The 26,863-nt window shown below is 35.8% G+C and overlaps 1 protein-coding gene and 1 non-coding gene across 5 annotated transcripts; both read left to right on the forward strand.

The window, feature by feature from the left end:
• Positions 1–936: 936 nt before the first annotated feature.
• Tmpo (thymopoietin) lies at positions 937–26,532 on the forward strand. Of its 4 annotated transcripts, XM_047548876.1 has the most exons (9): positions 946–1,473; positions 7,930–8,056; positions 8,844–9,002; positions 14,345–14,442; positions 21,748–21,867; positions 21,966–22,061; positions 22,358–22,468; positions 23,487–23,575; positions 24,310–26,532. In XM_047548876.1, exons 1-9 carry the CDS (start codon positions 1,195–1,197, stop codon positions 24,593–24,595), a joined length of 1,365 nt encoding a protein of 454 aa, XP_047404832.1. In that variant the 5' UTR covers positions 946–1,194; the 3' UTR covers positions 24,596–26,532. The 4 variants fall into 4 exon arrangements, with proteins under 4 accessions (XP_047404831.1, XP_047404832.1, XP_047404833.1 ...); XM_047548877.1 differs by lacking the exons at positions 21,748–21,867; positions 21,966–22,061 and having other exon boundaries at positions 947–1,473; XM_047548880.1 differs by lacking the exons at positions 21,748–21,867; positions 21,966–22,061; positions 22,358–22,468 and having other exon boundaries at positions 947–1,473.
• Positions 20,440–20,513, forward strand: Trnag-ccc (transfer RNA glycine (anticodon CCC)). Its single transcript has one exon. It is a non-coding gene; the product is annotated as a tRNA-Gly (tRNA).
• Positions 26,533–26,863: the final 331 nt, after the last annotated feature.

Below are 26,863 nucleotides of genomic sequence, written 5' to 3' on the forward strand. Positions count from 1 at the left end.
TGTTTCAGATTCTACCAGATTTTAATTTGAATCAGTTTAACATGGGTTTGTTCAGAGTTTCCGGCCTAATTATAGGTTACTAATGCTGTGTCTAAAATTAAAATCTAGTATGTACCATCTGTTATTTGAAGTTGACTAAATACTGCATTTCATTTAGTTGTTACCACACTCTAGGTTTGATTATAGTAAGAGACTTAAGGGTGGGGGGATCTAACGAAGAGACAGCGCTCAACAAAAATGCAAGCATGGGTTTGTGCAAGTCCCAGGTAACAGTTCAAATGAAATAGTTTAGAAGGGTAGGGTAGAAAGCAAACGGGATATTTAAGAATGCAATTTTGTCACAAATTCAAGGTTTTAAAGTGTCTAACAGCAGAGGTCTAGTTTTTCCTGAATTGAAGGAACAAAAGAAGCCTTTGGGAGCAGGGGGGAATTTGCCTCCCTGTGCTCCCCTTCCACTCTCCAAGTACATCAAGACACACGAGCAGGCGTGCCTCGCTTCTCTTCGTCCCCACCAGTGGTGCCAGCGTTCTGGAAGGCTGGTTATTCTTCGGTGGACAGCGTCCTGGGAGGGAGAAAGGCCCAGCCAAGGGTCCTCGGGGCTGGCGCGGAACTCGGCCCGCTCGGAGGTGACCGACCCCAGGATGGAAGCCTTCTTCCCAACCAGGGGAGGGAGAGGAAACGGTGCACAAAAACAGCACGACCTGTCCCTTATCAGCGTCGGAGGGGAAGGGTGGAGACGGGGGAAAACGAAACGGGCCAGACGCCTGGGCTCCCGCCCGAGCGGCTTTTAAACTGCGTTTCTACAACCTCTCGCTCCGCTCGGCGGCTAATGGAACCCGCGCGAGCCGCCCCGCCAATCACCGCCGCGCTTCCTCCCGCCGCCCGCCAATGGCGGCGCGCGTTCTTGGGGCGTGGGCGAAGCAGGCTGCTCTCGCCTGGGCTGTACTGTGTGGGCTGGGGTTGGTGCAGGCTCCCAGCCTGTCGGCATTTGGTCCGTAGTTGGGCTCGCGGGGCTTTTGTGCCCGAGTGCGGCCTCGCTTTGTGCCTGCGAGTTTTCTGCGGTGCCTCGCGGCGCTCCTCCCGGGCGGGAGCCGTGAGGCTCGGAGGCGGCAGCGCGGCCCCCGGCCAGGAGCGAGCGCGGCGGCGTGAGCGGCGGCAGTGAGCTGCGGGGAAGGGGACTCGTAGATCCCGGAGATGCCGGAGTTCCTGGAAGACCCCTCGGTCCTGACGAAAGACAAGTTGAAGAGTGAACTGGTCGCCAACAATGTGACGCTCCCGGCCGGAGAGCAGCGCAAAGACGTGTACGTGCAGCTCTACCTGCAGCACCTCACGGCGCGCAACCGGCCGCCGCTCGCCGCGGGCTCCAACAGCAAGGGGCCCCCGGACTTCTCCAGCGACGAGGAGCGCGAGCCCACCCCGGTGCTGGGCTCCGGGCCGTCCACCGCGGGCCGCAGCCGCGCCGCCGTCGGCAGGGTAAGGACGCCCGGCCGGGGCCACAAAGGCGGGCGTTTGGCCGTTTCCGCGCGCGCTCGCCCCCGCTCGGCGCGGGGCTGTCCCCGCGCCCCGGCCCGCAGCTCGGTTGCGGCCGGGATGAGGGCTCCGGAGCGGGGGCGCTGCGGGGGAGGGACCAGAAGTTGCGGGCGCTCGGACGCTGTGCGGGAGCCGTGCGGCGCGGGGGCCCTGGCCGCCGGCCCGCGGCGGTCGGCAGTGGGCGCGCAGAGCCGGTGCGGGCGCTGCTCCGGCGCCCGGCGAGGGTCGGCCCCGAAGCGCTGCCAGGTCGGGTCGGAGCGTTTTCCCGCTTCAGTAACCGAAACGAGTGGCGGCAGCGCAGTCTCAGAGCGCTCCCTGGAGGGCGACTGGCGACATACTCATATCTACGCAGAATTTGAAATAAAGAACTTCCCGCCTTTTTATGTTGGTTTTGTCGGTTTGCATACGGAGGGCTTTTTGAACCGCTGGTGTTTTCTCGCTCGTCTTCCTTCCAGCAGCAGCCCATCGCTTGGCGGGGCAGCTTTACTCTAAATTGAAATGTGACCTTTACAAAAACCTTTTTAAAACGTTTATCATCGACATTAGGGTATTCTAATTAATGGGTTTGGATTGATGGTTCTTGTTTATTTCCCCCCCTTTTTGCTTGATTTCGCTTGAGGAAGGAAAGATTCAGAACCAAGACACACGTTTATTTTATGACATTCTGCTGTGTGGGTGTTAAATTTGAAATATCCAATCCCCGTTAAATCTCACATTGGCTCCAGCGAATGCTTATTAGTTTGCATTTTGTTATCGGTAAATTTTAAGTGTGTGGGGGTTTTATGGTTTGCATATACCTAGTTACCAGGCTTCATATCATAATGTAGTTAAAACTTGATGGCTAACTTAAATGCTTTCATGAGAGACAGTGAAATGTGGTGTTTGGAGTTTTTGCTTCTGGTTACTATTATAACTCATAATTATTGCTGCTTTTCTTTTTCTTTTTTTTTCTTTTTGGTGCTGCATTCTGCAACAGAGCCACACCCCAACCTATTTCTTTCAAAAGTTTTGCAGCATTCTCTGTTAATATGTACAATCAAAAATGAGAAATTACACTCCATTTGTGTATGGTCTATCAAAATGTATAAATGCATTCTACTGTCATGTACAACTAATTAGAACAAAAATAATTTTTTTTTTTTTGGATCTAATGTGTTTTGCTGACTAACGAAATGGAAATGGAAGACATAAAATGGACACGTGTAAATTTAATTGAAGTCTCATCCTCAGCTTCAGAGAAACTGAATATCATGTGAAGTGGTGTCTAGCACATAATATCTAATAAGTATTTGTTCAGTAAATAAAAGAGCAGCCACTCCTTATTGTTTCTGATGTCTCCTTTTTATGGATTTAAATAAAGCCACTTTAAACAACAATTTACTTTCAAAGAAAAATATATCCTTTATTTTTCCCCACTGACTCTTAAAAAAGGAGATAGTATTCAAACTATTTCACTATAGATTTGATCAAAAGTGAAATATTTCTATTTCAATCAGCACACCTTAAAAAAATAAAAGTTCTTCTGTAGTACTCTCCTTGGTCTTCTGGGTAGATGTATTAGACCATAATGTTTTGGTTGTATACAAAAATTTTAAGTCTTGGAGTATCCATTTTTGAGTTCCTAATGTGTGCTCATAACGGATTAATATAATAGAAGTCATAACAAATCAATAAAAGTTGATTTCTGCAGACCCTACACATCATGAAAATTTAGTCTCTTGGATCTAAAAATTATTTATTCATTTCTCACCCCAATTCACTTTGGGGGGAAAGAATTAACATTTTTTAGAGTACCTGCTATGGGACTGGAGGTGTGGCTCACTTGATAGAGCATATGCTTAGTATGTGGGAGGCCTAGGATAATCCTCAGCACCTGCCCCCCCCCCCCCCCCATACTATGTCCAATGACATGGTTAAAAGTAATCTTTCTCTTTCTGGGGTGAGGGGTGCCTCCTGGGCTCAAGTGATCGTCCCATCTTGGCCTCTTAACTGGGACTGCAGGAGTGCACCACCATGCCCAGCTTACTTTATGGAGGAGAATTATTTCATAACCACAGAATTTTGTCTTCCTCTTGAGTGATTAAAACAATGTGTACCTTTGGCCAGGCTCAATGACATCAACAACTTGAAAAAGTTAATATTGGTAGTCAGTTGGTAACTTTATTTTCTATTTTAAAGATACTTAAGGCAAATGTGAGTTATAACTTAGGAGTTGGAATAGATTTTATTTTATAAGCGATAGGTAGGAAAAGTTTCTTTGGATTTACAAGAAAAGAACCATAGGACATTTATAATAATTGATATGTAAAATTATTGTGCATGTCAGATTCCTTTAATAGAGAATTTGTTTTATATGTGCTACCACAATAATGTCTTCCTAGATTGTGTGGTATGACAAACATTTGCATGTTACAATTTTTATTATTGATTTTGTTTTCTTGTTTTTCTTTTATTCATCTTGATGCCAATATATTAGGTGCTGAAATTAGATTGTGGACAAAGAATAAACATTTATTTGAGTTGGCAGTATGCCTTTTTGTTACAAAGTGCAAAGAGAGGAAGGTGTGCTAGGAATTAAACCCAGGGCTTCATACATGCTAGGCATATACTACCACTGAGCCACACCCCGAAACCTGATTAATTCTTAACAGGAAATGTTTAAAGACTTGGGACAGAACAATAAAAAGTATGTTAGCATTGGGGAATGTTAATTAAATCATAAATTGACTACCATGCCCCGTAAGGAGGTGCTAAATGAATCAGGGAGTTACAGATTTATATTGTAGGCCTGCTGCTTATTGAGCAGTGAACATTGATTGCCATTTTTACCTGGAATATAGGAATAAACTAAAAGTCACTTATTAGATTGAGCATTGATTATGTGAGTTTGCATAAGTGAAATGCCTAGTGATACCTGTTAAGGCCGTAGTTTCTGAATTTTTTCATCTTAATGTCAGGGCGATACAGTGCAAAGTTACTGTAATACAGTTTTCAGAGAAGGACAAATATGTGAAAGTGATATATAATGTCTGTTCAGATGTTACTGTATTGCATAGTGTGCATATTTCCCTTGTTAGGCTTGCAGCCTTGGACCTTAATTTCCTCGCTTAATAAAATGGGGGATATTAGCATCTTTATCAGGATTTTTTAGGAGTCTCTAAATTAATACTTTAGAGAACACACCTCAATGTGTAATGTGTGCTCAGAAGAATCTATTTTATAATAGTATTGTCATAGTTCAACATCTTTGCTACTAAAGGTAGAGATTAAAGAAGTTAGTTCGTAAGTGATGTTACAAAATTGTTGGGTTTTAAAATTGAAAAAGATAGTAGATGTCATCTGATATCTGGGAACAAACTGGAGAGAGTGCTTGGTACATAGGTACTCTATTTTTGACTGAATGAAACTTAACGGATTGTGATTTTTCTTAAGGAATAAAGCTATCTGAAGGTAGAATTTCATACAATTAATGTTTCCTTCTTCCTGATTGAAGCTGTTGTCTTGTTGATCATATACACCAAACTACCTATCTCCCAATTTTTCTTATTAAATTTGATATTTATAAAATGGATTACTTTTCTGGAACTTTTCCCCTACAGATTAAATTTAAAATTATATAGCCTGTTCTGAACCTTTGTACTACTTGATTTACTTTATGCAAGTTTATCTGCCACTTTTTATTTAAAGTTTCCTTTGTTTAGCTGAAGTCTCTTTATGTTCTAATAAAATGTAAGGGAATTTGTTTCCTACTTTGATTTGATAAACCTGTGTCATTTTTCCTCTTTTTAGTGGTGCTGGGGATCTAACCCAGGGCCTCATGCATGCTAGGCAAGCATGCCACCTACCTCTAAGCTACATCCTTAGCCCCCACCATAAGAAATGGAGTTTCAAAAATAAATGACTTATTTTTCCCTCTCTCAATCTTGCACATTCATGTGTTTGACAGAACATCTTATGTTAGACACTTTGTTTTTGTTTTTAGATGCTTGGGTTAAAAATATGATCCTGCTCTTGCTTTCTGGTGCCCACTTAAATGCTGCATCCAAATTACCTAAGCTACACATTTAAAATACAGATTCTCCGGCCCAAGTTTAAGACTTAGAATGAATCTTTTAAAATAGTGGTAAGCTCTTAACCGAGGAGTTGAGGTTTTAACAACAAGCCAAACTTGGGGGCTTATTGCTCAAGGAGTTTACCATTTGGAGAAAATAAAGGATGCATACAGATAGCTAATAAAAAGTAGGTGGACTGTGATGAATGTTTAAGAAAGTTTTCTCAGAAACTTCAGGCTGGTAACCTGGGCATGGTGGCAAACGCCTATAATCTCAGCTGCTCAGGAAGCTGAAGCAGGAGGATTACAAATTCTAAGCCATTTTGGGCAATCTAGTGAGACCTTCCTTGTCTTGATATAAAATATAAAGAACTCGGTAAGTAACTCAAAGACAGAGGGTTTGCTTAGCCTGTGCAAGGCCATTAGTTCAATCTCTAATACCACAGCACCCCCCCCAAAAAAAAAAAAAAAAAACTTGAGGATGTTGCAAGAAATTGGAATTTTTGGACATTTTGATGATAGTAAAATTTGAACATTCTTATGCTGGGAGAAATTATTTACAAGTAATTTGAACCTGGTTAAATTATCCTTTTTTTTTAAGTATATTATATAATGGAGTTTTCCTCTACAAACTATCCTTTTTGGAAAATTCAAGTAAGTCAATAACACAAGATTAGGTTGGTTTGATTAAAAAAATTTTTTTTTCTTTAAGGAATCCAAGGTTTTAAATACAGAGCTCTTAGGTTCTAGATAACTATTTTAACATCAAAGTATAGATTTCAAGATTCGAACCTGGTAAGTCTAGATTAGTGCAATAAAAGATTTCTAGTGAATTAACTTTTTTATTAGCAGCCCTCTGAAAAAATTTTACGTGAAGTTTTTTGTTGTTTGCTTGCTTGCTGGGTGGAACTCGGGGCCAGTGCTAGGCAAGCATTTTACCACTGAGCTACATCCTAAGCCTCTATTCAAATTTTTTAGAAATTTTGATACATTCCCATAGTGCCTGCTTTTCCCCTAAGACTTAATTGTAAAGCAACTAATCTATACAACTTCATAATTTTAGCCATTTTTCATAAAACATTTCTAAGATACAGCATTAACTCTCCTGCTTTAAATAGTAATTCAGGCCTCAGTTGACTTTGGTTGATATTTGTGGCCATTATTTGAACAACTGGGTTTTGTTCAGTATTCCAATACTTTCTAGGATTACTGAGGCATTTGTAAGGCTGTTTGCCACAATCTTGAAAGGTATCCATACTTTTACTATCTTCACCTACTTATCTGAGAAATTTATAGATTTTCCAGTAGATACTGTCAGTGTTCAGATTTTTTCAAAAACTTGTTTTGATAATTTTTCTTGAAGTTTGTTCCATGTTCTTTCGACTCTTCTAGTGAAATGAATACAACTAAATCTGGTGAAAAAACTGTGTCAGACTTCCTTCAGTGGCCATAAACTAACTACTAAAATAACTAAGTTACAAGGAGAATAATCATTTGGGCTTCTTATATTCTCTTATGCTTTAAACAGCATCATTTTCATATGTAAACATTAAAATCTTAAAGTCTTAACTTTCTTGTATTAGCTTAAGCTTTCAGGATTATAAGGGCTGGGGCTGTAGCTCAGTGGTAGAGCACTTGCCTATCATGTGGGAGGCACTGGGTTTGATCCTAAGCATTACATAAAAAAAATAAATAAGGCATAAAAAAACTTAAGGATTATAAAAAATTAACAGTAAATTGTGTTTATTATCATTGGGGTGAACGTGTTTAAACCCCATCCATCTTCACTTTGCTGCTTTCACGGCAAGTCCAACTTCCACAACTTATTGTGATTGAGACCCTGTTTCAAAATAAAAATGGGGGTGGGAAGTTAATTCAGTGTTAAAGCACCCCTAAGGTCAATCCCCAGTACTGAGAGAGAGAAATAAAAAATTTAGCATAATTTTTCATTGTTTTAAAGAAAATAGGTATAAGGTTCATTATTAGATTTATAAGGTTATCCAAAGGCAATTAGTTTTACTTTGTATTTATTTGCTGTTGAATTTTTGATGCCATTACTACTTATTTACGTAGGTGTTTCAAAATGGAATATTTCAACAGTTAATCTTTTTAACATTTAAGTTATTTGTGTGGGAATTAGTTTTGTACAGTCTAATTACAGTTGAATTTAGAAATACCCTCAGATAATGAGTTGCTTTTAACTTAATCAAATTGCTATGGTCTAATGTAGTATAACTATAAACTGACTTTTAGATGAATGTTCATGTTTATTTTATACAGCATATTATTTGTCTAATAAATGGACACTTAAAATTTGTGTAGAAATGACAACTGGACTTTGTTTACAGAAAGCCACAAAGAAAACTGATAAGCCCAGACTAGAAGATAAAGATGATTTAGACGTAACAGAGCTCTCTAATGAAGACCTTTTGGATCAGCTTGTGAAATATGGGGTGAATCCTGGTCCTATTGTGGGTAAGTTCATAAAATTTCAAGTATGTTTTCTATGAAGCAAGGCCCCAGGTTTTTTTTCCTTCTTGCCTAGTGTTTAGAATTTGGGTTCCAAGGGCTGATCTTATCATTAACCATTTGTAAGACTGAGACTTGAATTTCCTTAACCCTAATGAGGGAAATAAAAGAATTGAACTAGATAATCTATAAAATTACCTCTGTGGTTGAGATCCTTTTATGTGGTGCACATGTCACACCACCTGGTGAGACTGTATCGAGTTTTATTTGTTTCGGTACCAGGGATTGAACCCAGGGGCATTCAACCTCAACCACTGGGCCACATCCCCAGCCTTTTTTTATGTTTTACTTAAAGACAGGGTCTCGCCAGACCTCACTAAGTTGCTGAGACTGACTTTTATGGGGTATAATCATAGTTATTCTTTAGGGGGCATGGTCTGTTTCTATAATTTTCTATATTGGTATATACTTCTGTAGTTATAGAGAAAATATACAAAATCTAAGACTTGCAGTCAAAAATAGTCATACTTGGTTCTTCAGTAGATAATCTCCAATAAGACCTCTGCCAATCTACTGTGTATTCCATGTTATTAAAAGAAACATTGTAATCTCATAGTAAAATCTCAGAAAAACACTTATTTTAGAAAAGAGCCCATTATTTATTATTTTTAAGTACTAACATTTAGAAAAGGAAAGGGTGAAAATGAGTTTATAATGTTGTTTAAGATAGTTTCTGAACTAGACCTTAAATAAGAGAATGCAGGAGCCAACACCAAGTTTTGCCTTAATACAGGAACAACCAGGAAACTGTATGAGAAAAAGCTATTGAAACTGAGAGAACAAGGAACAGAGTTAAGATCTTCTACTCCTCTACCAACAATTTCCTCTTCAGCAGAAAATACTAGGCAGAATGGAAATAATGACTCTGACAGATACAGTGACAATGAAGAAGGTAAAATTTAAAATTGTTAGTTAAATGCATGTAATTTTTTTAGACTTATATGAGACTTCATAATCATGAAGAAGGTAAAGTTTAAAACAATATTGATAGGACATATGTAATTTTTGCTCATATCATTAGAGTAATTCTCTAAGCAATTTGATTTAAATACTTGAAACAAGTATAAGAAACAAAAAAGTACAAATATCTAATTTTCTGTTACCTAAACTCACCAGTTAACTACCATTTGCTTCAGATCTCATTTTTGTAAGACACTTCCCTCTACTTGACCTTTTCCCATTTTCTCCACAGAAGTGACCACTATCAGTAGACACTTATCTAGTTTTTTAATACTTTTACTTATTCATCTGTCTAATACATAGTATTATTTTGTATTTTTTAAAAAATCTTTATAAATCACGTGCTGCATCTTGTGCTTGTATTTTTATTCCATGTTATTTTTAATCCAATCTTAGTGTTAAGTATTTACATGTTTATTCCTTGTTGTTAATATATAGTGGTAGCATTTGAATGTGGCACATTTTTTCTATTCTCTGATAGGCATTTAAATTGTTGCTAGGTAATCTGATTTCATGACAACTTTAAAGCAAACATTTTGACCATATTTTTATATATTATACTATTTTAAATATTTTTGAGACTAGCACATGAAATAAATGTCCTTTTTAAAAAGATAAGTGCAATGAGATATTTATAAACTTTTAATTTATATGCCTTATTTGTTAATTTTGTAATTATTTAATTTGACCCAAGTTACTCAAATCTCCAAAGCTTTGCCTTCTAAAGCACAGTCTGCCAAACTGTTCAGAATATGAAATATAGGGTCTTTTCCTTCAACAGCACTATTTTAGCAAGGAGGCAAGAATAAAACCAGCTCATACACAAGTAATGCTTAAACTTCCTGCCTCTTTTGCCTCTACAGGAAAGAAGAAAGAACACAAGAAAGTGAAGTCCACTAGGGATTTTGCTCCTTTTTCTGGACTTCCAACTACTCCCTCTGGTGGATTTTTTCAGGGTATTTCTTTTCCTGAAATCTCCACCCGTCCTCCTTTGGGCAGGACTGAACTACAGGCAGCTAAGAAAATACATACTTCTAAGGGCGACCCACCTAGGGAGCCTCTTATTGCCACAACCTTGCCTGGCAAGGGACATATGCAGAATTTAGCCTCTGGAGGGAATTTGTTTACTTCCTCCAAGTCTAGCCATGATAGGTGTTTAGAGGAAAGTTCTTCGTCATCCTGTCAGCATGAACTCGCTGCCATGTTGGGCTCTACTGCAGCTTCTCCTTCACTGATTAAAGAAACCACTACTACTTACTGTAAAGACATAGTAGAAAATATTTACCGTGGAGAGAAAAGTGGAATTCAGCCATTATATACTGAGAAGTCCAATATTTCAGATCAGTGCATTCTCTCCAGCGAAAGGGAAGTACTAGAGGAGTCTAAGAGATCACGAGTAATTTCCCCACCACTTGCTCGGGCAATCAAAGATTATGTCAATTCTCTGTTGGTCCAGGGTGGGGTAGATAGTTTACCTGGGACTTCTAACTCTATACCCACACTGGACATTGAAAACATATGCAAGAGAATTGATCAGTCTAGTTTTCGAGAAACCAGTTCCCCCTCTCCTCCACGAAAATTCCCTAGACTCAGTGAGAAGTCAGTAGAGGAAAGGGATTCAGATTCCTCTATGTCATTTCAGAATATAGTTGGATCTGAACAGATGTCGTCTTTTGCCAAAACTGTTGTCTCTCATACACTTACTACCTTAGGCATGGAAAAGTCTAAGAAATCAGAGTGTGATAACATTGATGCCTCAGAACTATCTTTTCCCTTACATGAATCTATTTTAAAAGTAATTGAAGAGGAGTGGCAGCAAATTGACAGGCAGTTGCCTTCATTGGCAAGCAAGTATCCAGTTTCTTCCAGAGAGGCAACACAGATATTATCAGTTCCAAAAGTAGATGATGAAATCCAAGGGCTTACTTCTGAAGCCATCCCACCAGCAGGTACTCAGGCAGCCTCCACTGAGTCTTGTGATAAACACTTGGACTTAGCACTTTGTAGAACATATGCGGCCGCAGCATCCACATTGCAGATGGCAACCCACACTGCCTTTGTAGTTAAAGCTATGCAAGCAGATATCAGTCAGGCTGCACAAATTCTTAACTCAGATCCTAGTCGTACATACCAGGCACTCGAAATTCTGAGCAAAACATATGATGCAGCTTCATTTCTTTGTGAAGCTGCATTTGATGAAGTGAAGATGGCTGCCCATACCATGGGATCTTCTACTCTTGGTCGCCGTTATCTCTGGTTGAAAGATTGCAAAATTAATCCAGCTTCTAAGAGTAAGCTGACTGAGGCTCCCTTTAGAGGTGGAACATTATTTGGAGGAGAAGTACACAAAGTAATTAAGAAGCGTGGAAGAAAATAATAATAAAGTTAAGAACTAAGGAACCTGCCTTATCTTTGATAAGGAATTTAAGGTATTTTTATGCCAAAAAATTTTTTTCAGGTCTTTTTGGCCTCCACATTGGACTAATTTCAAAATGTTAAGCCTCTGCTCATCAAATTATAGTATAAAAGTCATTCCTTATGTGGAATTGCTTTTTTAGATTTGCACAGATAGAAAGGCTGATACAGTTAAGCTTTATAGATCATATATTCGTCTCAAACAGTTAATGTTTCTTATTACATTTTTTACAATTCTTCAAAACTAAGAAAATTTCGATAACTAAAAAGTAGATTCTTCATTGTTTTAAATATCATATGCATATTCCCTTCTACAAAAGGTAAAATTAAACACTACACATTCAAACAATGATTTATCCTTTTTGATACTCCTAATTATCTTCACTTTCTAGAATTTGTCTACACTTTCTCTCTTATTTTCTTGTGTTATATGCTGATGTCTACAGTAGCATTCATAATATTCATAATATTCTAGATCAGTGAAATTTAAAGTGCCACAAACTGTTACAGATCCACAAACATGCAGAAGAATTTAAATCTGAGGACTTAGGAACATAGCTCAGGAGTATAGTACGTGAAAGGCCCTGGGTTAGTCTCCCCATCCCCCATTGCTTTTTTAATAAAAGAATTTAAATATAGAGGCACCTTTTAGGTCAATGAAAGGATTTATTTTTGTAGTAAACTTACTGATAGCAAAAGCAGTATATGACTGTATATGACTTTACATTCTGATACATGTGCCTCATCGCCTCAGGAATTAATAGCTAACAATTCATGGACCACACTTGGAGAGACACTGCTTGCTGATAAATAGTCAAGGATAGAACATGCATACACAACCACTGTATTTTGTCAGATGAACTAGACACTGGAGAGATGGGGCTTTTTTTTTTTTTTTTAATGCTTTTGAGGTCTGTTGTATTTCATGGATGATCAGTCTTAATAATCTAGACACTAAAAGCAGATTTATCGGGTTTTTCTGAAAACCTTAAGAAGTACTATATCCCAGTGTCTACGTCTGTATAAAGCAGTATATTACTCTGTTTTCATTTCTGTGATTGTAAGATAAAAGAATCTGACTGTAGAGACATTGTGGAAAATGGTAATCTTAGCATAACAGAAGGTGGCCCCTTACGTTCTCCTTTAGCCATTTATTCTCAAACTACACATTCCATCTTTGCAGCTTTCTGGGAGCAATTTGTTATTTGTCTTCTGAAATGTACATGTATACATGTACCTACTAAGTACTTTGTGATTTTTAAAAATGTATTGATGTAGAATGCTACCACGAATTCAATAAAGTTGTTAAATTTGAACAGTTTTGTGTGGTCTCCAGAAACCTGTTGTATGTGTGCTTTATTCTTGGAGTTGCAAACAAGTTGAATATTTGTGGATGAACATTTCATTTCCATTTCATCATTGAAACTCACTTAACATTTCAATGGTACAATTAAATATTCCAGTTATTGTTGCGGGTTTTCTTCTGTTTGAAGAGTATGCTTTTATTGGCTGTTGGAATCTAAATTTGTAAGAGGAATTAATCTGTAACCAGATAAATTATTTGCCTAATCAGTTTCTGCTTGGCTATAGTTTTTTTACCTTGTGCTTTCCAATTCTTAGATTCCAAATTAACAAAGCATAAAGTAGATTTTTACAATGCTAAGGGTTGTACCAAACAGATAGATTGATAGATATCCTAATAGAAGTGTTGGGATATGGGGGTACTGTAGTTGATAGCTTATTCCTAAATGAAGATTGAACTATTTGAACTAACTTGATAAAAATCACCTTCCTTTTTGGGAAACTTGCACGAAAATTCTAGACTGACTAGTATCAGATTGGAAGTTGGCAGGACACGTGTATCATAGCCATCTTGACCACTCTGTAGCACAACTACATTGACTTCATACAAATTAGAATTGACTCCATTCATGTTTCTTGGTAAGAAAATATAATCTAACAAATTTTGGGTAGTAGAAATTACAACTGACAACTAAGTTTGCTACACTATAATAAATGACCACAAAAATGGGCAAGTTAAGTGTCTTTAAAAATGGAGGTCTTCAAATGGCAATAAAATCAAGACTAGAAAAATGAAAAATTGAGATCAATGAAAAATATAATAAATACTGGCTCATCTTCAAAGAAATGTTATTTTTGTTATGGGATAGGGAAAGAGAAGTGCCCTGTGATTGGTTTGTGAACAAGATTCCTTCTTTTATGTGGACTTTTTGTAACTATATCAAAAATTGATTGATTGGTACTGGTGATTGAACCCAGGACTTCTGAGCTATACCCCTCATTGAGAAGAGACTTTTAGATTGCACTTACATGTTAATATCCTTGATAATTACTATGTATTGTTATTAGAGGCTTGATATAATACAGATTTTTTTTCATTCTTAAAATTCTTTGTGGCATTTTCCTTTTCCACACACCAAATTTAAATTTAACAAGCTAACTTTTGTTATATAGTAGTAATGTACTACATGGAAAAATTACTGGCAAACTGTATTAACTATTTTAATGTCCTTTTCCCACATTTGAAATCATCTTTTAGTGAAAAGCCTACACAGAAGCAATTAGAATTCACTTTCATGTTTAAATCTATTAGTCCAAGAAAAAGGAAAGAATAAGTAGGAAGAAATTGGAATCAGATTAAAGAGGGAATCAAAAAATCCAAAATATAATAGTAAAAGATTTTAAGACAAATTGTGGTTAAACAATTTTGTTCTATTGAGATCACCAATAGACAAACTTGTTTTATGTACTAAGATGTCTAAAACTGGGTTCCCAAGTTATATTAGAGCATAACTTACATGTTTCAGAAAGTAATGGTTTCTCCAATATTATTTCCAGAGTCTAAAATAGAGCTCAAGCTTGAGAAGAGAGAACCACTAAAGGGCAGAGCAAAGACTCCAGTAACACTCAAGCAAAGAAGACTTGAGCACAACCAGGTATATTTAGCTTTGTAATCAACATGTACAGGTTTAAGTAATCCAATGGCACTCGTCTGTCCTGTTAGACTTTGGTCAACAGTTGACACCCAGATTCATTGTACTGTTAACTTTTTCATAGTTAGCTACACAGCATGGGAAATCTAAAGTTTGTGGTTTGTCAGTGTTGTAGTCTTATGTTTACTGCAAAAGCAAGTGTTTGATAAAAGTCTCATTTGTGTTTGATTCTGTACTAAGCATGATTCAAAGCTGGTCAACTGCCTCTCTTCCCCAGTTTCTGGAAATCAAATCCAGGGCCTCACGGGTGCTAGGCAAATGCTCTCCTGCCATACAGCTTTTTGAGAGAAATATTTTAAAAGATGGAAATGCCTTTGTAATTTTGATACAGCCTCTTTAAAAGGCAGGGGATAGTTTTACATTTGTGTCTTAGTCTCCGGATTTCTGACTTTGCTTTTATTTTTACCTGCTTTGTCTTTTGTGGTGTTTTCCTGAACTCTGAAGCTAGTCTAATACTAAGATATTGTTTTCATATTCTAGATGAAAGTTTGCCTTTTTGTATTAGAAGCCAGATGCAAAAGGAAATGTAGGAATTTAAGGGGGAAATCAGCATATGTATAAATGAACTAGTTTACAGAGAACTAATTTTTGGCTCTTAATTTAAACACTTATTCCTACAGTCTTTTTCCTTGTCCTTATTCTTTAGCTGAAAATTTTGTCTAGTTGGCCATTTTATCTTTTTCATGTTCTGTTTGTCATTTAAAGTCCCATGTCCCACTTGGGCATGGTGGCATAAGTCTATAACCCAGCTACTTGGGAGGCTGAGGCAGGAGGGTTGTGAAGTTTGAGGCTGACTTTGGGCATCATAGTAGGACCTGTCTCAAAATAAAAAAAGGTCTGGGGATGTAGCTCAGAGGTAGAATGAATGCTCCTGGGTTCAATTTCTCAGTAAGGGGGTGGGGGGGAACCCTGTCTTCCAATGGAATGTGTGTGTGTGTGCGTGTGTGTGTGTGTGTTCACATTCACATATGCATACAGAGCTGGGATTGAACCCAGGGCCTCTTGCATCTAGATCATGTACTCTGCTACTGAGTTAAATCCCCAACCAAACATATTCTTGATTTCTTAAACCATGTTCCTGTGTTCATTTAATGTAGCTGATGAATTGAATTTTAGAACTATTTATTAAAAATAAGCTTGGTGACTACAGAAAATGTGTAGAGTATTGAATGAATGTTTTGTTTTAATATAGAACCAAATATCAGAATAAATATTTTATTGACCTAGTATTGCTAGCGAAGAGCTATAGAGGCATACTAAGGAATAAAGAAATAAGATTAAGAGCAGGAGAAATTGGAAAAACCATGAAAGACAATACAGTAGACAAGTATGGAAGATTTTGTTCCAGAATATGAAGGCAAGGTGGCTAGCAAGAGTGTATGTCTGATCAGATAGTAGGTTAAAGGAAGGGAGGCGGGGTATTAGAGATGGTTTAATGATTAGTTTGGGAAATCTAAACTGAGGAGCAGGATAAATAGTCAAAGGAGAGTTTAGGTTAAGGAGTTGACAGAATTAAACTGTGGACTTATTATAAAAAATGTAAAACAGAAGAGGGGAAGGAAGAGTTTTGATGACCCTCCAGTCACAGATGGTCCAGTTATCAGTGTATCTTCACCCACACCCTCCAGCTTTTTAATTTTTTTTGTTTTGTTGTTTTGCCTTGTTTGGAGTATATAAAGCAAATCCCTGACACTTCACATGTTAAAATATCAACATTTTAATATTTATCTCTAAAAGATAGCTATTTAAATGACAGCACCATTATCCCACCTAGTAATATTAATAGTTTGTTCATATCTAAACTGGGTTCATATTATTCCAGTCTCAGAAATGTCTCACTTTTCTGTTTTACAATTTGTTTGGATCAATCAGGGATCCAGACAAGACCCACATATTTTACTTTTTAAATAAATTTTTGATCTCTAAGCCTGCAGCTATTCCCACTATACCTTTTTCCTCCCTCCATTTATTTGGTCCAGAAACTAGGTCATTAGAGTCTTTCCCACATTCTGGATTTGATTAATCAGATCATTTAATTTGCCTGTGTATCTAATATACTGGAAGTTAGTCAAATAGATCTTCTCTTATGATAGAAATGTTTTATATCTGTACTGTTCATTACAGTAGTGTCTAGTTTTTGAATAACTGGAATGTGACTTAGCATGTGTGAGAAACCAAGTTTTTAATTATATTTAATTTAAATTTAAGTCAATACCTGTGGCTAGCGGCTTCCATATTGGACAGCACAGATCTTAAGGGTTAGTTAGAGTAGGGTTCAGTTTCTTTGAGAATACTTCACAAGTGATGTTGTAGCCTTTCTATTGATTATTTTAGAAAGCATGTGTGTGCCCTTCTCTTGGTGCTAAAATTAATGAGTAGTAGGTTCAGGTGTTGAAAGATTGATCCAATTAAAAGTTTTACATTGACCTTTCATTATGATTCCAACAGTTATTAATGATTATTGCTTAAATCCATTATTTTATTTGAGGTTATAAAATGGTGATTTGAGGGTTGGGGATTGTAGCTCAGTGATAGAGCACTTGCTTAGCATGCTAAAGGCCCTGGGTTCAATTCCCAGTAATGCAAAAATTAAAATGACTAATTAAAAAAAATTTTTTTTTAAATGGTACTTTGTCTTAGTATCTTATTCCTTTACATCTATCACCAGATTTCTTTTTTACAAAGAACCATTCCTCATGCTTTTCTCAGGTACTTAAAAATAAAATTTTATACAAGAGAACCAAGAGGAATACTTCATGCCTTTTGTTTGCCAATTTTCAAATTAATGTGTCCAGTCAGTTCAAAGGGTTATCAGTAAAACCCTAATTTTATGGTTTTTATGTGTTTGACTTGTGATCTACTGTAGTCATTTTTTTTCCTTCCCCCTGCAGCGTTAGGGTTTTTTCATGTTCACAGTGTGCCATCTTTAGTCAGTGGGAATTACTAAGTTGGTTCTTGTATCCTTTTATTGGCTCCCATATGTCTTTGGTAGTTTCTTGCAGGAGTGTTCTTCTTACCGAATTGTTATTGCTTTTACTCCTTTTCAGAGAAAAGCAAATCATGAATGAATGGTGAACTTTTGGTGCTACACTTAAATATCTTCTCATATGCTTGGTATCTTGGTTCTTCAAATGATAACATATCTTATATCACAGATGTTTCAAAGTAATACAGTATTACTACTAACAATAACGCTGCTAAATGCAGTTTGGGACTTTGTATTTCTTTTTCTTTAGGGTATATTTCATTGGGCTATAAAGTCAAAATGCTGTTCTTAAATATACATGACAGACTTTTTTTCTTTGTGTTCTAAGGCCACAACATAATATACTGTTAGGGGTTTTTTCTTTTTCTTTCATTTTTATAGTCCTTTTTTTTATTTATTATTTTTTTTTTCTTTCTTTAAGTCTTGGTTAGTTTCTTTTTGAAAATATAAATAAATACATAAACTTATTTATACACATATGTGAGAGTTTGAATGTTTGTTCCCTTCTTCCTTGCCTAAAAGACAGCCTACTTTGTACATTGTCTTTAACTTAAACACATACCCCAGAGATCACTCCATATCTGAATTTATCCATCTTCCTCATTGTTTTGTACAACTGCACTTCATGTGTTGCCGTTTATGGATATGCTATAATTTATTTAGCCACTTCCCCTTTGGTGACTATTTGAGTTGTTTTCATTTGTATGCTGTTATGAATAATGCCAAGGTGAACAGATGACTGGCCTTTTAGGTGTGGTATTTCACGTTTTTATCAGTTTATCTTGAGGAAGCCTGCAAGTGAAATGGCTATGTAGTTTCACTAGGTATAACCAGGTTTCTCTCTGTATGACTTGAAGCATTTTGCATTCCCAGCAGCACTATATGAAAGTACTGTTCTCTATTGGATAATATAATGCTTTTTGTTAAGTTAGTATGAATAATCATAATTGGTCATGTTTTACCTAAATTGGTAGTAAGCTGTCTAGAAAAGTGGTTTTTCATTATCTTGATTTTATCTTTTGGTAACCTAGTTTTGTGAAATTTTTTTTGTTTAGCGCTTGTCTTTTTATTGATGGAAATTGATAGCCTTTTTAAATAACCTAATTCCTGCGTTCTCACGTACCTCAGCTACTTAATGCCTTCTGATTGACTTTTTGCCTTATAGCTTATCAGAAGACAACGTGAAAGGGTTCTGCTTTCTGTAGAACATCTCGCTGAACATAGATGACACTGCAGTTCTTATTTTCTCTGTAAAACACATAGCAATCACATTACTAATTTTACATCCCAGTGAGCTTCTTTTCATTGTTTAATCATCTTACTAAATAATTACAGTACTGAATTATAATTTTATATTTTGTTTATATTTTCAGTCATTTTTAATGTGGGTTCTAATAAAAATCTTGAGAATATCTTTTTTTTTGAGAATATCTTTTTTAATTGTGTAAAGGTTCTCAGTTTTCTGTAAAGATCATTAATTCTAAATTGGATAATAATAGAAACTAATAAAATTGGTTGACATTTCTCAAAGAACTTATAAAATCTGAACAAAAGTAAATATAAATGATTTCCAGAATTCATAACTAGGCCCTCAGGCAACCATTGTGTTCCTTGTGTTGCCTGGCACAAAAGATGATAAAGAATTTTAAATGAAATTTAACCTTGAAAGTGTAAACTATTTTTTTAAATTAACCATAATGGTTTCAATAGATGCTTGGTAAAATTTTTAATGGACTGTTTATTTATTCAAACCAAAACATAACATAAAGTTCTTGGAATTTGGCCTGGCACAGTTGTGTACACCTATAATCCCAGTGGTTCAGGAGACTGAGGCAGGAGAATTGAGAGTTCAAAACCCAAAGTGAGACCTTAAGCAACTCAGCAAAACCCTATCTCTAAATAAAATATAAAAAAAGGGCTAGGGATGTAGCTCAGTGGTAAAGCGCCCCTGGGTTCAATCCCTAGTACCAAAAAAGAAAGAAAGAAAGAAAGAAAGTTAGTTAGTTCTGGAATTTAGTAGATGATCAATTACAAGGAAAAACACTCTTTGCCCACCCCCTTCATCTTGGTTATAGGTAAAGTATCTGGTCTTATTGTGTCACTTGCACAACCGATAAACTTTATTAGCTCTTTCAATTAATGTAATTATTTAATTCTTTGATGAGTTTTTAAGTACTGAATATATACATGTCAAATAGACTAAGATATTTTTAAAATACTTCTAATTTTTAATCAGCATTGAATAATTATTTAAAAGGGAACAATATTCAAAGTAGTTTTTTTTTTTTTTTTTTCCTTCAAGGTGCATTTTAATCCATTGTAGTTATATTAAACCAGTTATTCCCAGGTTTGCACATTAGAATCCTCTCAGAAATAGTAAGAATTAACTGTTTCCAGACTCTTTTATTTTGGGTTTAAAATTTTTGTTTACTCATTTGTGTTAGAAATTGAACCTAGGGCATTGCAGACATTAAGCATATACTGTACCAATGAGCTATATACCCTCAGCCCTGTCTAGACCCTTTTAGAAGAGATTCTCATCTAATTGGTCTGAGGTGGGAGTTGAGAGCATTTAATAGTTTGTAAAGCTCTCCCTAGATGATACACTGCCACCAGGATTGAGAACCTCAGATTAAAACTACTTTTTTTTTTTCCCAATTTTTAAATAATTAACAATTTGACTACTATTAAACATTTTTATGTGTTGTGATTTGCTTACACATTTGTCTTTAGCATTAATTTTACATTCCGCAAATATTCCTAATTGATAGTAGGATAAAGAATGCAGATTCTGATTGTGAGAAAAGGTAAAATTCTTTTAATGTCAATTCCAAGTATAGATAAACATAAAATTAAATACATGAGACTGTATGTTTGTGAAGTTTTGGTAGAAATTAGCATAATTTTTTAATAATTTTTCTTATTACAGGATAAGAATAAAAATGTCTTGGGGCTGGGGATGTAGCTCAGTTGGTAGAGTGCTTGCCTCCCAAGCATAAGGCCCTGGGTTCAATCCCCAGCACCACAAAAAAATTAAAAAAAAAAAAAAAGAATAAAAATGTCTTTAAATTTAATAGACACTAACTTGGTCATAAAACCACCTGTTATCTAAATAAAATATTAGCTTGAAAGTGACAATCCAGGCACACTACTGTAATACTAATAATTGATTGATGTTATCTAATTAAAAGGAATTTAGAAGAATCATCTGATAATAGTGGCTTCAAAATTGAAAGCTTGTTACTAGAAATGGCAGAATCAGGTTCCAACCCAGAACCTCTGAATCAGATTCTGCATTTTAACAAAAGCTCCAGGTGTGATTCATTCCAGTTTGAAAAGCTTTAGTCTAATGAATTTCAAACTAGCAGCATCTAAGAACTGATAAATTATTTTTTAAAAAAGGAAAAAAAAATTTGTTGATTTCCCCCCCCCCATGGAGAAATTAATCTGGGACTGGAAGGCAACAACCATCACTTACCTTTCTATCTTTTTGTAGTGAGGTGTGGGTAGTATTGTGATTTGGCAGTGACATCGCATATTCACTAGGATGATTATGAAGTTTTTCTTGCTGACTAATTTTGATTCTGTTTGTTTCTAAGAGTTTGACACCTGGGAATATTTGAGTTTAGATAGCCAAGTGTGGTTTATAATTCAAACTGTTCCTACTAAAATAATCCTAATCACATGAAAAGAATAATGTTCGATCTGTTCTAACAGTCATAAAAATGTTGGTTTGTTTGCAGTGTTAGGGATTAAACTCAGAGCCTTGCACATGCTCGGCAAGCACTTTACCACTGTGCTACACCTCAGCCAGAAGTTTGTATTTTTGCTTTAAAAGGAAATTGACTTGCTATATAATAAATAACTTTCATTTAAGTCATGATCAGTCTGCTTCTTTGTTTAGACAAGAGTTGCAGCTGCATTATTAGAGCTGCCAAGGGAACAGTGAGTTACAAAAGGACACAGTGATAATTGGTGTATCTTTTCCCCACCTCCCTTTATTATAATTTGTGAGCACTTATTTTTTGGTGGACTCTTTAGTGTATTTTATGATCCTCTTTAGTGTATTTTATGATCCATTTAGTGTTTTCTGATGCTGAATGTCAGTTCCATCAGTACATTAGAAATGTTTTGAGGACATATAGCATTATTTGTAAATGCTGGCATTTGGAGAATTTATGGCTTTGCAGTGTGCTGATATGGCCATTTTTAGGGTGTTTGATATTAGAATATGACTTTTTAATGTGTCAATGCTTAAATAGAGCTATTCACAAGCTGGAGTAACTGAGACTGAATGGACAAGTGGATCTTCAAAAGGCGGACCTCTGCAGGCATTAACTAGGGAATCTACAAGAGGGTCAAGAAGAACTCCAAGGAAAAGGGTGATGCAAGGCTTATTCCTTAGAATTGGGTTTCAGATTGGTAGGGTTTTAGTGATTATTTTATATTTATTGTTTTTGTTTTGTTTTCAAACTAACAGGTGGAAACTTCACAACATTTTCGTATAGATGGTGCAGTAATTTCAGAGAGTACTCCCATAGCTGAAACTATAATGGCTTCAAGCAACGAATCCTTAGTAAATATGTTTTGTGAACTATACAAGTGGTCTTCTTTGAAATTTGCCCTTTAATTGAAAATGGGGAGGTGGTGAATTTTGGCAAATAAGTTTAATTCCTCACATAAGAATCCATACATGTTTGAAGAATTATAAGACTTCACCTGTAAAGTACTCAATGTGTGTGTTTCTGGGTGCTGTTGACTAAATTTTTGTTAAGGGAAAGTCACATGTTACAGAAATAGAGTATCTTTTTCTTTAAAGTGTCTTTGTTATGTTTGGATAATTCTGAGTCTGAATAATTTGAATCTTGGCAGGTTGTCAATAGGGTGACTGGAAATTTCAAGCATGCAGCTTCTATTCTGCCAATCACTGAATTCTCAGACATACCCAGAAGAACACCAAAGAAACCATTGACGAGAGCTGAAGTAAATGAATAAAATTTAGATCGATGCTATCATTGATCTTTTAAAGAGGAAATATTTGGGATTTTTTTTTTTTTTCTCCAGTGGGAGGGAACAGAGCTTGCTTTCTTGGGTGGTGTGTGTGTGTGTGTGTGTGTGTGTGTGTGTGTGCGTGCGCGCACGCATGTGCATACTTATCATTTTAAGACACTTTTATTAGTGAAAACAGAAATTAACTAAGAGTATGACATGCTAATACTATCCTTCCTCTGCTGTGTTCCTCTTTTAAGTTCTACTTTTTAAGGGAGTGGTCATTTGTGTGCTGTTTGTAATATGTTCTGTTTGTCATGGATGCAAGTTTAAAAGTGCTCCATGGGCTGTGAGGGATGCTACATTTTCCTTCTGTGGAAAGGTTAAATAATGGGACTGAAAGTGACTTTGTGTGGTGCTTGAACGGGTTAACTCCTGTATAATTAAGCTTTAAAGTACTAACTGCATGATGCATTATGATTTTTATGAATGTTTATTAAAGGAGTTGAAATATTTTGATGTGGGCATAAAGGTAAACATACAGCAAAACATGCTAAAATTTTTTTCTAAATTAGGGAGATTGCATTGGCAATAAAGGAACTAAAATTGGTTAAAGGTCCCTATTAATTGGGCACTTTCTGTATTTGATTATTTTATTATGAAATTCCTAACAGGAAGAAAAAAATGCACTCTTAATGTTTCATTAATGAAAAATGTGGAAAATCAGTGAGGGAACTTACACTCCCACATTAGGTTACTGGATTTTTTTTTTCCCCTGTTTATTTGCGTGGCAGTTTCCCCCCCCCAATAGCCACATTAAAATCGCTTTGTAGTGAAGAAATTTAGAGAGCCGCGGAATCCAGTGAATACCTCAATGATAAAAAATTTAGAAACAGCAGTCCTTAAAGCTAGGGTAGATTAAAGGGCATTTTTGTTCTCTAAGATTTCTATTTAAATTTATATTTTAATTATACATTTATATTAAATTTTAACTTCTTTCTTTTTTTATTAGGTTGGAGAAAAAACAGAGGAAAGAAGAGTAGAAAGGGATATTCTTAAGGAAATGTTCCCCTATGAAGCATCTACACCAACAGGAATTAGGTACTGAATTAGGAATTGGAAACACTGAATCAAGTATAGGTGTATTCTGCTAGAGAATTCTTCATTCTTCATTGCAAAGTTATTGTACTCTGTTTTCAGAATTAAACTGTTCTTTTAGGAGATTAATTCCCCTAAGCCACAAGTTGTTTATAACCTTGAAAGTTGAATCATTTTCAAAATTAGCTTGTCAAGCTGAAGGATTATAAATAAATCTCTTACCTTCTATTATATATTTAATTTTATTTCTTTGGCAGTACTGGAGGTATAACTCCAGGCCTTAAGTCTCTTCCCTCATTTATTTTTTTATGGTGCTGGGATTGAACCCAGGGCCCTGTACATGCTAAGCACGAATCACATCCCAAGATGTGAAGGAAATCAAATTATTTCCTGCATTTCTCTTTCTCTAATTAAAAAGACCATATTTAGATCTACCTGTTGAATTATTTCTTTATGTTTTACTTTCCTCCTAAATATACTTGCTTTGAAAAGCCTTTAAGGCAAGTCCAGTGAGCATTTATCAGTGTTTTGTGTATTATTTTCTAATAAAAGATGCATCTGACTTTTAAAATGGAGAATGTGTAGAAGTTTTAAATTGACTGACCTTGTGGCTTTATGCTGCTACCTCATGGACTAATAAGCTTAGAATTAGAAGTAGTATTGATATTTTTTGTTACTTGTTCAAATCATGAGCTCATCTAAAATTATTTTTTTCTTTTTCCTTTTACTTTCAACAGTGCTAGTTGCCGCAGACCAATCAAAGGGGCCGCAGGCCGGCCGTTAGAACTCAGTGATTTCAGGATGGAGGAATCTTTCTCATCTAAATATGTTCCTAAGTATGTTCCTTTGGCAGATGTCAAATCAGAAAAGACAAAAAAGGGACGTTCCATTCCCGTATGGATAAAAATTTTGCTGTTGGTTGTTGTGGCAGTTTTTTTGTTTTTGGTTTATCAAGCTATGGAAACCAACCAAGGAAATCCCTTTTCTCGTTTTCTTCAAGATGAGACTAGAAAATCCACCTGAATTATATCACTTTGGCACATTCAACTTGGTCTCCTATTTTTAATAACTATAGAAAAACATTTGTGTATATTTGTTGACTCAAGAACTAAAAATAATGTGATTTCACCTCAAATTTAATATTCCATTGAAAAGCAAACAATATATCTAAATGGACTTCATTTAAATGTTTTGGACTTTGGACTAGTGGGAGATCACTTTGTGCCATATGGATAATCTTTTTTAGCTCTGGAACTTTTTTGTAGGCTTTATTTTTTTAATGTGGACATCTTATTTCATTTTTGGGACAATGTATATTGTTTTTGTGTATTTGGGACACAAAAAGGGCAAAACATGGTAGTATAATATGAAATGACACATTTAAATACTTCGAAGTCTTACGGAAAAGATTAAGAATTATTCTCTGCTGAATAAAATTTTACAGAGGCGGAACATTGAAATTCGGTAAGAGAAAGTAATCTGGTTGTACTTTTGTAACTGAAAGTTTGATGGTATTTATGAAGAAAAGTACAGCAATAATCTCTTCTGTAACTTTTATTAATAGTAATGTTGCCATTGTAGCCCTATCATACTCACTTTTTAAAAGATTTCTAGTATCATGAAAGCCCTATTTCAGTAAGACCCATTTAAATATAGTTGATTTTTAGCAGGGATCTTTTAGGGTAACATATACATGTTTTAGAGAACTAGCTGGCTGTACATGTTTTAAAAGATGCTAGCTAGCTAGAAGGCTATAATTGGAAATTTATACTTTTAATTTACAACAAAAGATTGTCAATCCAATTTACTACCAGAATTTTTTTTTTTAGATAAGTGTGTGTACGTGTTTTGTTAAAGTTAGAAACTTAAATACTGGTGTTGTGTTCCATTTGGATTCTTTGTTGCATTGTCTTCTACTACCAAAAACAAACTTATTCCAAGTGTTGTTTTTTTTCTCCCCCCTATATTTCCAGATATAATTTGAGTAAAAAGTGCAAAAAGTATTTGCTTTTAAGTTACATACAAGCAGTAGTTAATACTTAAAGTTGTAAACTTTCAGTGCAAAGTGGGCATTATGATTTTGTGTACTCTTGAAATGGTTAGCTTTATCTTTGTGGTTGATTTATTTTAACTTTTTAGCTAAAACTTACCTCATGTATAACTTGGTTGCATAAAATTGTAGGTGATGGAAGTTTCAATAGAATCAGGTAAAACAAAAACTTTAAACTTAATCATTTGAGTTGCAACTTTATAGTCATTGACCATAAAGCACACTAAAAACATAAGTTATTTTAAAATATCATCCAAAATAAAAGATAATTTTAACAAAGGAAGAAATTGAAGGTGTATGTTTAGACCACACAAATTTTATTTGAATTAGCACTATTCTGATTTTTAGCTTTTAGGTATTTTGTAGATATTTTTACTCAACTTTTTGCAGTTCAGACCAGAAACACTTATAGGTCTGATTCTGCAGAGGCAAAGGGGAAACTCACTCCTAAATCTGAAAAGCTTTCCTCTCTTGAGTAAAAGTGTCACTTTGAGATGAGCCACAGAGGAGGCATGTTTTACTCAACTTTTCCACTATCAGGTAATAGGCATCTATACTTAACCTTTGTTTTCACACTTTGTTCCCATATTGTTTTCAGTTGTTTGGTTATAATTAGAAATTGAGAGAGACTCCTTTTAATGTTTAAAAATGTAAGGAGATAAATCATATTTAACATGTATGTAAGAACAATTCTCTAATAGGAAAAGTATGGTCCAAAATAGCAAAAGTAGGACTGGGTAAAACATGTACTCATTTTTTAAAAAACATGTACTTGGTCTTTTGTCTGTGTCTGTTTTATTCCACTAGAGTAACTGTGTCCTTGTTGTAAACGCAAAGCATTTCTTCCTGATTAAATCATAGATGTAGATTTACAATATAATTCAATAATAAAAAAAGTAATTAACCTCTAGTTTTGTTGTTGCGATAAATGATTTTTAGATGGCACAAACATTTAAGATTTCTAGGTAACAGTTCTTGTGTATTTATGGATTAAGTTTTAGCTCTAGCTCTCATTTCAGTGTATTTATGGATTAAGTTTTAGCTCTCATTTCAGTGTACTTCTAATTACCATAGTAATCAGGCCCTGGTTTGTTCATAAGTAAGCAGTATACAGCCATTATACCTGCAGAAAGACATTTAAGAAGCTCTTAAAGCCACCTCTCCCCTGTTTATAATACAGTAACTACTTTATTTCAGTCTCCCTTTTCCTTCTTCACCCTAGCTCCATCTTTACTGTTGTT

This window comes from Sciurus carolinensis, chromosome 4 (genome assembly GCF_902686445.1).
Source record: "Sciurus carolinensis chromosome 4, mSciCar1.2, whole genome shotgun sequence".
Classification (NCBI taxonomy): domain Eukaryota; kingdom Metazoa; phylum Chordata; class Mammalia; order Rodentia; family Sciuridae; genus Sciurus; species Sciurus carolinensis.